Source organism: Bison bison, unplaced genomic scaffold (assembly GCF_000754665.1).
Source record: "Bison bison bison isolate TAMUID 2011002044 unplaced genomic scaffold, Bison_UMD1.0 scf7180017864160, whole genome shotgun sequence".
Classification (NCBI taxonomy): domain Eukaryota; kingdom Metazoa; phylum Chordata; class Mammalia; order Artiodactyla; family Bovidae; genus Bison; species Bison bison.
This window is the reverse complement of record NW_011494732.1, coordinates 1,430,901-1,443,068: the sequence shown is the minus strand read 5'-3', so window position 1 is coordinate 1,443,068 and position 12,168 is coordinate 1,430,901. Positions and strand designations below refer to the sequence as shown.

At 41.2% G+C, this 12,168-nt stretch overlaps 1 protein-coding gene across 1 annotated transcript in view; it reads left to right on the top strand.

Annotated features, from left to right (window-relative positions):
• The first annotated feature begins 365 nt into the window (after positions 1 to 365).
• The window catches only part of GLT1D1 (glycosyltransferase 1 domain containing 1), a 98,332-nt gene continuing 86,529 nt past the window's right edge, over positions 366 to 12,168 (top strand). The window contains exons 1-2 of the mRNA XM_010841264.1: positions 366 to 509; positions 6,775 to 6,880. Coding sequence (XP_010839566.1) covers positions 6,855 to 6,880 — 26 coding nt within the window. The 5' untranslated portion in view covers positions 366 to 509; positions 6,775 to 6,854. The remainder of the gene's footprint in view (positions 510 to 6,774; positions 6,881 to 12,168) is intronic.

Here is a 12,168-nt window from a genome sequence, read left to right as displayed (position 1 = left end):
AATGGAATGGCAACCCACTCTCGTATTCTCGCCTGGAGAATTCCATGGACAGAGGAGCCTGGTGGGCTATAGTCCATGGGGTCACAAAGAGTCAGACACAACTGAAGCGACTAACATTTACTCTTTCTTTCCTGCTACCCTTGGTCCCAGCCCTGGTCCCAGTCCCAGTTTTGGTATTTGAGGCTGATGGATGAATGTCTTTTAGGTGGATTGCTTCTAGAGGACAATTCAGAAGATATGTATTATTAACTTTTGGTTTAATGAATCTTTTGATTGATTTAAAGTTTTGACCACAGCAGCAACATGTTCAATTTTAATTTTTTGTTTTCCTATCTTTTTTCTGTTTATTTTTTGATAAAGGGACCATCTAGAAGCTGCAGGTCATGTGTGTATTCTGAAAGATGCCTTTGACTTTGAAAGTCCATCTGAAATCTCAAACTTCATCAAGGCAGAAAACTTGGAGGCAGCTGTGGCTCTGCATTTGTATAGAGGAGGCAGACTTTTGCAAGGTAAGCCCCTCTCTTCGGGATGAAATGCTAGCAGTCACGAAAACCAGCAGTGCCTATAAGGTCAACTTGAAACATAGATGAAACAGTTTATCCCATTTATCCGGTTCCAAAATGGAAGGAACACAATCATCTTTTCGGTTTGTTCTTAACAGATGGATTTTCTAAAATGATGTAACTACGCCAGTTGAGATTGGATGTATATCGAAGCTGTTTTTACTACATTAAGAGTCTTATCGTGAATGTTTTTGATGTGTTTTTCTTCACTCAAAATCTAATGTTCAAAAGTTAAAAATGGGGCTCTTTCACAAAATGTAGAAGTGAGCACATAGGAGAGAGTTTACTCAATTTATTAATGAGGAAACTACTAAGATGCTAAAGCCAATTTAAAGAGCATTTGGGGAGCTGAGACTTGAGTGGGCAATTTAGTAAAGACTGTTAGGATGAGGACTTCCCTGGTGGTCCAGTAGTTAAAAATCTGCCTGTCCATGCAGGGGACACAGGTTCAATCCCTGGCATGGGAAGATCCCACACACCTCGGGGCAACTAAGCCTGTGTTTCACAACTACTGTGCTCGTGTGCTGCAACTACTGAAGCCCATGCACCCTGGAGCCCATGCCTTACTGCAGGAGAGCCACTGCTATGAGAAGCCCGTGCACCCCAACAAAGAGGAGGCCTCGGCTTGTGGCAGTAGAGAAAGCCCGCACTTGGCAAGGAAGATCCAGTGCAGCCAAAAATAAAGAAATAATAAGGTTTTTAAAAGAATATTAGGATGGGGTTGGCTGTAGAACTGGTTAGTGTCCAGCAGCGCAATCACCTGTAAGCTTCGGGCTAAGCTCTCTGTCTACAGCAGCTTCCCACCAGCTCTGTCTTCTGTACATGGTAGTGTGTGTGTGTCATTGCTACTCTCCCAGTTAGTCCAACACCCCGTCCCACCCCGCCATTACCCACCCCATGTCCACATGTCTGGTCTCTATGTCTGCATCTCTATTCCTGCCCTGGAAGTAGGTTCATCTGTACCACTTTTCCAGATTCCACATATGTAAATTGATACAGCCACTGTGGAGAATAGTATGGGGGCTCCTAAAAAAGCTAAAAATAGAGCTATTATATGACCCAGCAATCCTATTACTGGGCATATACTCTGAGAAAACCATAATTCAAAAGGCCACGTACCCTAGTGTTCCTGGCAGCTCTATTTACAATAGCCACAATGAGGAAACAGCCTAGTGTCCGACGACAGATGAAGAATAAAGATGTGGCACATATGTACAATGGAATATTACTCAGTCATAAAAATGAATGAAATTGAGTCATTTGCAGTGATGTGGATGGATCTAGAATCTGTCATACGAAGTGCAGTAAGTCAGGAAGAGAAAAACAAATATTGCATATTAACACATATATGTGGAATCTAGAAAAATAATCCTGGTATTTTTCTTGAGTGCTTGTTAATTTACAGTGGTCTCCCAAAGTTCCCTAGGTGTCCCTCTCTATCTATAATTCCCTACTGGGAAGTCTACAACTACCTATATAACTATCTTAGTCTATTCCTAACTACAACTTCACAGAGTAAGAACTTTTAATTAATAGTAAATACTGAAGTCACACAACAGTCTTAGAAAACTAATCCACAGGGAACCTTTAAACACTGCTTTCTTGCACCTTGAAAGGATGTGCATGCAATCATTCTCTTGGCTTTATTTACAATTTTTGGATATTTCTTCTTTTCCCTTCCAAGTTCGGCTTGACTTCACTGAGAGCCCGGTGGCTACCGAGTGGAGGCAAGACAGATAATTTTGTTGTTGAGCCACAAGTGGCTTTTTCCAAACATGAATTAAATGACATGGCAGTGGCAGCTTTTCAGGAGATAGTATGTCACTTGAGGCCCTACATTATCTATAGTAATCATCATACAGGAGTAACACTTCACTCAGCAAGATGTATCAACTTCTGAAATTTTCAGACATTTCACTGCTAAAGGTGACTTCCTGTTTCCCTGCACTATCAGTTCAGTTCAGTCGTTCAGTCATGTCTGACTCTTTGCGACCCCATGAATCGCAGCACGCCAGGCCTCCCTGTCCATCACCAACTCCAGGAGGTCACCCAAACTCACGTCCATCGAGTCAGTGATGCCATCCAGCCATCTCATCCTCTGTCGTCCCCTTCTCCTCCTGCCCCCAATCCCTCCCAGCATCAGCCTTATTAATCTTCTAGCTCTGTCTCCCGCTCCTGCACCATAGGAAGTAGGACCCCCTTTTCCCATATAGGTGTCGCCCAGTGGTGCAGCGGTAAAGAATCTGCCTGCCAAAGCAGGAGATGCAGGAGACAAAGGTTCAATCCCTGCTCCGGGAAGATCCCCTGGAGAAGGAAATGGCAACCCATCCAGCATTCTTGCCTGGGAAATCCCATGAACAGCAGAGCCTGGCAGGCTGCAATCCATGGGGTTGCAAAGAGTCAAACACGACTGAGCATGCACACATACATATGGTATATTTAAGCACATAACTTAGTGATCTTTCAAAATCAGTGCTTATGCTGACCATTTGTCACTCCCAATCATCTGCTGAGAAAAAAAATCTCATGGTTTCCTGAACCTGGCTTCTTAAAGCCACCTGATGTCTGTTCCTTGCTAGATTCAAGCCTAAAGCCTATTCTCAACAAGAAACAAAGGGAAAGATTTGTCAAAACCTTGATTTCTCCTTTCTGTGTAACATAATCACAGATCCTGGGAATTATGGATGGACATCTTTCGGGGCCATTATTTTAACTGCCACAGACCTTTCTCTGGTCCCCAAAGGTTCATGTCCATCCTATGTGCTAAAATCTTAACATCCCCCAAAGTCTAAGCCCCTGGCAGAAGGTAAATCATCTCTACATGGTCTGCTTTTCCACGTCTGGCTGTGTGTATTTTTGGAAAAGGTCACACCTGCCAATAGTAAGAAAGGCAAGCAATATAAAATGTTATAGAGAGAAAAAGTAAGTTTCTCTACCATCCCAGATTTGTGATCTTCTGGGTTCCTTTTTTTTTTTTCCCTGCCACACCAAGCAGTTTGTGGGATATTAGTTCCCTGACCAGGGATTGAACTCGTGCCCCTGGCAGTGAAAGCATGAGTCCTAATCACTGGACCAGCAGGGAAGTACCCGGGGTTCTTTCCATAGAGGCAATGGCAGCTAGGTTTTTCTGCTTATCTTTTCACAGATATTCTTTGTACAGAGAAATTTATGTTGATCATTTTACTACACACATTGTGTTCATCAAAATGCTCTTGATTTTTTTTTTTTACTTAAATTCCTTTTTAAAGTTTTCATTTGAATTTTTTACTTACCGCCTTTCTGTACCTCCTGTGTATTGTCAGAGTTCTTAGTATCTAAAGGCTGTGAAATGAGAGGCACTTCACTAGAAAGAAAAAATATAAAATCTGCTCCTTTTCATGACAAAAGACTTCTAAGGTAAATACAAGGAAAGATCACTACCCTTTCGTTGCAATGTTGAATCTCTGTAGTGGAAAAGGCAATGGCAACCCACTCCAGTGTTCTTGCCTGGAGAATCCCAGGGACGGGGAAGCCTGGTGGGCTGCCGTCTCTGGGGTCACACAGAGTCAGACACGACTGAAGTGACTTCGCAGCAGCAGCGATGGTTTGTTTGAGAAACCCCAGTATGAACTCAGATTAGATCTGGTCTGTTTAGTGATTTGCTTTTGCTCTTTTGAAATTTTTATTGACCTTTGGAAGTCCTTCTAGGAAGCCCTATTTGATGAGCACGTGTTTAACTTGATCTGTGCATGCTCCATGCCTTTTGAGATTACTAAGGCAGGAAATGTGCCTTCCATCAGTTTAGGGCTCATCATTCAGAATAAATATGCTCCTGGGGGGAGGGGGTGGAATCTTTTTGCACTTGACATTCGCAGCATCTCAGATATTTTTGGTTCCCATACCTTTGTGCCCTCCGTGATTCATCATACTGCACGTTCCTGAAAGATACAGTCTATGTTTCTTTCCTTTCCCTCCTGGTTCCTCGCCGTCATGGTGACTGATATCATGAATAGCAGGTCTACATTTGAAGCCATCTTTTCCCGTCATAAACACCAGCAGTTCCAAATTAACTCATTTCCCAGGGATGATACACTTGGCTTTATTTATTTATTTTCATTTTAATTTTTAATTGGAGGATAATTGGCTTACAGTGTTGTGTTAGTTTCTGCAGTACAACAATGTGAGTTAGCTGTTTAGTATGTGTATACAGATATCCTCTCCGTGTTGAGCCTCACTCCCACCTCCCCCATCCCACCCCTCTAGGTCATCACAGTGTACCGAGCTGAGCTCCCTTCGATCTGCAGCAGGCTCCCACTAGCTGTCTGTTTCACACCTGGTAGTGTACATATGTCAGTGCTACTCTTTCAGTTCATCCCACTCTCCCCTTCCTGGCTATGTCCACGTGTTCATTCTCTACGTCTGTGGCTCTGTTCTTGCCTTGCAAATAGAGTCATCAGTACCATATTTCTAGCTTCCAAACATTTGAGTTAATATTGCTGTTGTTTAGTCACTAAGTCATGTCTGACTCTTTTGTGACCCTCATGGATTGTAGCCCATCAAACGCCTCTGTCCATGGGATTTCCCAGGCAATAATACTGGAATGGATTACCATTTCCTCCTCCAGGGATTCTTCCCAATCCAGGGATCAAACTTGAATCTCCTGCATTAGCAGGCAGATTCTTTACTACTGAGCCACCAGGGAAACCTCATGCATTAACAGACAGTATTTGTTTTTCTTTTTCTGACTGACTGTATGACAGACTCTGAGTTCATCCACATCACTACAACGGACTCAGTTTCATTACTTTTTGTGGCTGAGTAATATTCCATTATATATATATATATATACATGTATATATCACAACTTTAAAATATTAATTTATTTTAATTGGAGGCTAATTACTTTACATTATTGTGGTGGGTTTTGCCATACACTGACATGAATCAGCCACGGGTGTACATGTGTCCCTCCATCCTGAACCCCCCTCACACCTCCCTCCCCATCCCATCCCTCTGGGTTGTCCCAGTGTACCAGCTTTGAGTGCCCAGTGTCAAACATTGAATTTGGACTGGCCATCTGTTTCACATATGGTAATATACATGTTTCAACGCTACTCTCTCTAATCACCCCACCCTCGCCTTCTCCCACAGAGTCCAAAAGTCTGTTCTTTACATCTGTCTCTTTTGTTGTCTTGCGCGTAAGGTCATCATTACCATCTTTCTAAATTCCATATATATGTGTTGTCCAACTCTGTGCGACCCCATAGACGGCAGCCCATTTCCTTCTCCAATGCATGAAAGTGAAAAGTGAAAGGGAAGTCGCTAAGTCGTGTCCGACTCTAGCGACCCCATGGACTGCAGCCCACCAGGCTTCTCTGTCCATGGGATTCTCCAGGCAAGAACACTGGAGTGGGTTGCCATTTCCTTCTCCAATGCATGAAAGTAAAAAGTGAAAGTTGTGTCTGATTCTTAGCAGCCCCATGGACTGCAGCCTACCAGGCTCCTCTGTCCATGGATTTTCCAGGCAAGAGTACTGGAGTGGGGTGCCATTGCCTTCTCTGATATATGTGTTAATATACTATATTGGTGTTTTTCTTTCTGACTTACTTCACTTTGTATAATAGGCTCCAGTTTCATCCACCTCAATAGAACTGATTCAACTGTGTTCTTTTTAATAGCCGAGTAATATTCCATTGTGTATATGTGCCACAACTTTCTTATCCATTCATCTGCCGATGGACATCTAGGTTGCTTCCATGTCCTAGCTATTGTAAACAGTGCTGTGATGAACACTGGGGTACATGTGTCTCTTTCAATTCTGTTTTCCTCAGTGATATCACAACTTCTTTATCACTCATCTATCAGTGGATACGTAGGTTCCTTTCATGTCCTAAATATTGTAAATAGTGCTGCAGTGAACATTGGGGTACTTGTGTCTTTTTGAATTATGATTATACTTGACTTTGATAGATGGAAGCTAACAACATTTTTCATATGTTAAAATTTAAAGCATATTGATTTAAAATGGCCTGGCCTCACATGAGTAACCCCATGTCATGTTCACAATGGTGATACCTAATCTATTCAGGGGAGGTGGATGTAATTGAACAAACAACATGACATAGTCCATATGTTTTGGGAACTTTGGTTTTTTATATCAATGCTTGGGGATAATTAGTGAGAGGGTGTTTTAAAGGTAAACTGTGCTTTGTTAAGTATCCTAATTTTGCAGGTAATGGAATTCCTTTTGGAATCATCTTTGGTGGAACTGATTTAAATGAAGATGTTAACCAGGGAGATAAAAACAAAGTGATGGGAAAAGTCCTTGAAGAAGCCAGGTAATACTTAAGAGAATGTCACAGGAGTTAAGTATGTAACCTTTTTGGATAAAATTCATTAACACAAAATGATGGAGTAAACCAGTAGTTTGGAAGTTTTTATGTCTTACCCTAAAAAAACAATTTCTTTCTTTCTTTCATTTTTTAATTCAGTCGGCACATGTTTATTTACCAGGAATAGTCATTGTAAACAAGTTACTGGTCTTGAGCAATTCTTTGACTTCAGTTAATATTGGATGAATGTTCTTAAAATGTTTTTTGCAGTGGAAGAGATAGAATTATTGCTAAGACTGAATAAGGGTAAACTCAGGCTTTATTAGCACACAGTTTAGGGTCAACTTTGTATTGGGTTTGCCCAAGTAGAATGTTTTCATTTTTCCAGTTTTATTGAGATATAATTGACATGCAGAACTGTATCTGTTTAAGGTGGTGGTTTCTTGCTAAGTCCTGTCTAACTCTTGTGACCCCATGGACCTTAACCTGCCAGGCTCTTCTGTCCATGGGATTTCCCAGGCAAGAATACTAGAGTGGGTTGTCATTTTCTTCTTCCAAGGATCTTCCCAACCCAGGAACTGAACCCAGCTTTCCTGTATTGCAGGCAACTTCTTTACTGATTGAGCCATCAGGGGTGAGCCATCAGGCATAATGATTTGATTTGAAATGATTATCACAGCAAATTTAGTGAACATCCATCATCTGCTATAGCTACAAATTTAATTAAACAGAAAAGAGATTTTTTTTCCTTGTGGTGAGATTTACTTAAATGCGTAAGATTTACTCTCTTAGTTCCCCAACCAGGGATAGAACCGGTGCCCCTTGCAGTGGGGAGCATGGCGTCCTAACCACTGGACCACCAGGGAAGTTCCTGAAACTTTGTGCCTTTCGACTAATACCTTCCTGTTTCTCCCTCCCCTACCTTCTTTCATCCTACTCATGCTTCCATGAGTTTGCCTATTTTAGATCCCACATATTGGTGGAGTCACCCCCCCCCACCCCCTGCCATTTGTCCTTCAATGTCTGGCTTGTTTCTCTGAGCATAAGTATGCCCCAAGTTCATCCATGTTGTTGCAGACGACCGATGTCCTCCTTTTTAGAGGCTGAATAGTATTCTAGTGTATGTGCATGCCACATTTTCTTTAAAAAAAAAAAATTATTTATTTATTTTTGGTTGCTCTGGGTCTTCATTGCTGCACACAGGCCTTTTCTAATTGGGGCAAGTGGAAGCTACTTTCTGTTGCAGTGTGTGGACTCAGTGGTTGGAGCGCATGGGCTTTACTGCTCTGTGGCAGGTGGGATCTTGCTCCACCAGGGATCCAGACCCTTCCCCTGCATTGGAGGCGGATTCTTAACAACTGGACCACCAGGGAAGTCCCATGCCACATTTTATGTATCCATTTGTGTATTGATGTGTATTTAGGTTGCTTCCATATCCCCAGTATGTGGCCAGCCTTGGGTTTTTTGTGGCTCATCTGTCACCCTTCTATGGCTGAGGAACTGTGGTTAGGGAATCCTGGCCTTTTCAAATCTGTATAATTGTCCCATTTCTGATCCATATCTAGGACAGAACTCCAGGTTCTATTGTACAGCCTAGTTCAGTTCAGTTCAGTTCATTCGCTCAGTTGTGTCTGACTCTTTGTGACCCCATGGACTGCGGCACACTAGGCTTCCCTGTCCATCACCAACTCCCAGAGTTTACTCAAACTCATGTCCATTGAGTCGGTGATGCCATCTGACCATCTCATCCTCTGTCGTCCCCTTCTCCTCCTGACCTCAATCTTTCCCAGCATCAGGGTCTTTTCCAATGAGTTAGTTCTTCACATCAGGTGGCCAGAGTATTGGAGTTTCAGTTCCAGCATCAGTCCTTCCAATGAATATTCAGGACTGATTTCCTTTAGGATGGACTGGTTGAACCTCACTGCAGTCCAAAGGACTCTCAAGAGTCTTTTCCAACACCACAGTTCAAAAGCAACAGTTCTTTGATGCTCAGCTTTCTTTATAGTCCAACTCTCATATCCATACATGACTACTGAAAAAACCATAGCTTTGACCAGACGGATCTTTGTTGGCAAAGTAATGTCTCTGCTTTTTAATATGCTGTCTAGGTTGGTCATAACTTTTCTTCCAAGGAGCGAACATCTTTTAATTTCATGGCTGCAGTCACCATCTGCAGTAATTTTGGAGCCCCCTCAAAGTAAAGTCTGCCACTATTTCCACTGTTTCCCCATCTATTTGCCATGAAGTGATGGGACCAATTGCCATGATCTTAGTTTTCTGAATGTTGAGTTTTAAGCCAACTTTTTCACTCTCCTCTTTCGCTTTCATCAAGAGGCTCTTTAGTTCTTCTTCACTTTCGCCATAAGGGTGGTATCATCTGCATATCTGAAGTTATTGATATTTCTCTCAGCAATCTTGATTCCAGCTTGTGCTTCATCCAGCCCAGAGTTTCTCTCGATGTACTTTGCATAAAAGTTAAATAAGCAGGGTGACAATATACAGCCTTGATGCACTCCTTTCCCGATTTGGAACCAGTTTGTTGTTCCATGTCCAGTTCTAACTGTTGCATCTTGACCTGCATACAGACTTCTCAGGAAGCAGGTTATATTGTCTGATATGCCCATCTGATTTTCCACAGTTTGTTGTGATCCACACAGTCAAAGGCTTTGACGTAATCAATAAAGCAGAAATAGATGTTTTTCTGGAACTCTTTTGCTTTTTTCGATGATCCAACAGATGTTGGCAATTTGATCTCTGGTTCCTCTGCCTTTTCTAAAACGAACTTGAACATCTGGAAGTTCACGGTTCATGTACTGTTGAAGCCTGGCGCCCCCAATGTCTTTTGGTTAAGATAGGTGCCGGTCTTGCTCCTTAAAACTAGGGTCACAGTTGGATGTAGTTGCACTGCAGGACCCTGCTTCTTCCTGAAGACTTCCTGGAAACAAATGTGGCAATACAACCCTTTCAACATAAGGAGTACCTTCTATGTACGTGTGTGTGTGTTACAATAAATAAAGGCGTGAAAACAGTGCCGCCTCACCTTGAAAGGCGATGTATCATTGCAGGTTTTCTTCTTGTTGTTGTTCTTACACCCTCAAAATTTAATGTCTTCAGATTCCTTCAGTCTGTAATGCATTATCTTTTAGAAGGAAAATCATTCTTCTTGGGAGAAACAGTATGGAATAAATCATCTTATGATATTGTCATTAGCATTATTCATTGTGTTATTATTAAAACACACATTGACTTTTATTTGGGGGCTATTGATTGAAGTTAGTGGGCAGGGAAGTTGCATGAATCATAGATTTTTTGTCTGACACTATACAGCCCAGTTTTCTATAGAACAAAGTATTGAACTTGTCTAGCTTTATGACAGGTGTTTCATTTGAATACTTATATTTTTCCTACAAGGTATACTTTTCAACTTTAAAATTTTATTTACTGATTGGCCTCGCCATGCAACAAGCAAGATCTTGATTGCTAGACCAGGGATCAAACCTGTACCCTCTGCAGTGGAAGCTCAGGGACTAACCACTGGACCACCAGGAAATTCCCTCAACTTTTTTAGTATTTAAAACTTTTTTTCCTGTATGGTATAGTATGTGAACTTATTTTAGCACTCACTTTTTTTGGTTTCTGAACACTGTAATAAGTATTTGGTAGTTATAAACACCAAAATTAAATAAGGACTATTTGAAATTTGTGAAAGTTGCTTAGTGAAGGATCATCCAGGTGCCTATTAGAAAAAAACTTAACCTTTCCAAGCAAATGAACAGTAGTTTGTATGGAATGAATTGCCTCATAAATACTTCCACGATTATGAAATCTATAGCACATTAGTAGGTTAAACCACACGAAATTACTGTTTTGTGGGTCAAAAATGGTTGAACGTAAGTAATTTCATATGGCTTTTGAGCTACTTAGTGTTACTGAAGATGTTTTTGACAAACAGAATTCTTTGTCAATGTAAATATGATTTGAAATGGCAGTATTCAGGCAAAAGTGGTAGTTTTTATATTTTTCCTAAGATATATGTTTCTGTTTATGGTTACCTCAGATAGTATTTCTTTTATTTTTTACTCAAGTATAGTTGATTTCCAATGTTGTGTTAATTTCTGCTGTAAAGCAAAGTGATTCGGTTATACACATATACATTTTTTAAAAATATTCTTCTCTGTTATAGATTATCACAGGATACTGAATATAGTTAGTTCCCTGTACCATACAGTAAGACCTTATTGTTTATCCATTTTATACATGATAGTTTGTTTCTGCTAACCCCAACCTCCAAATCCATCCCTCCCCCTTGGCAACCGTAAGTCTGTTCTCTATGTCCCTGAGTCTGTTTTGGTTTCATAGATAAGTTCATTTCTGTCAAATTTTAGATTCCACAGAAAAGTGACATTACATATTTGTCTTCGTCTGTCTGACTGATTTCACTTAGTATGATAATCTCCAGGCCTATCCATGTTGTTGCAAATGACGTTATTTCATTCTTTTTTGTGGCCAAGTAATATTCCAATGTGTGTATGCACCACATTTTCATTATCCATTCATCTGTTGATGGACGTTTAGGTTGTTTCCACGTCTTGCCTATTGTACATAGTCTAAATGAGGAAATGGCAACCCACTCCAGTGTTCTTGCCTGGTGAATCCTATGACGAGGGGAGCCTTGCAGGCTGCAGTTCATAGAGTTGCACAGAGTCAGACATGACTGAAGTGACTTAGCACATGTTATTTTAAATGTCTTTTTCTTCTGAGGATCTTTGGGCTAAGAACTCTTTTAAAAGGTTATTTGTTAGGTGAGTGTAAACCCAGGGCTACTGTTTCTATATAAGGGGCCACAATAAAGACCGTGTTATCTGCAGCTCTGAAATAAGTGACATGTCCGACAAGTTAATTCCAGTTGACCCTCCTGACTCCTGGGACATTTTCCCGTGCACCTTCGTCAAGGTTGTATATTGTCACCTGTTTATTTAACTTATATGCAGAGTACATCATGAGAAATGCTGGACTGGAAGAAACACAAGCTGGAACCAAGATTGCCGGGGGAAATATCAATAACCTCAGATATGCAGATGGCACCACCCTTATGGCAGAAAGTGAAAAGGAACTAAAAAGCCTCTTGATGAAAGTGAAAGTGGAGAGTGAAAAAGTTGGCTTAAAGCTCAGCATTCAGAAAACGAAGATCATGGCATCCGGTCCCATCATTTCATGGGAAATAGATGGGGAAACAGTGGAAACAGTGTCAGACTTTATTTTTGGGGGCTCCAAAATCACTGCAGATGGTGACT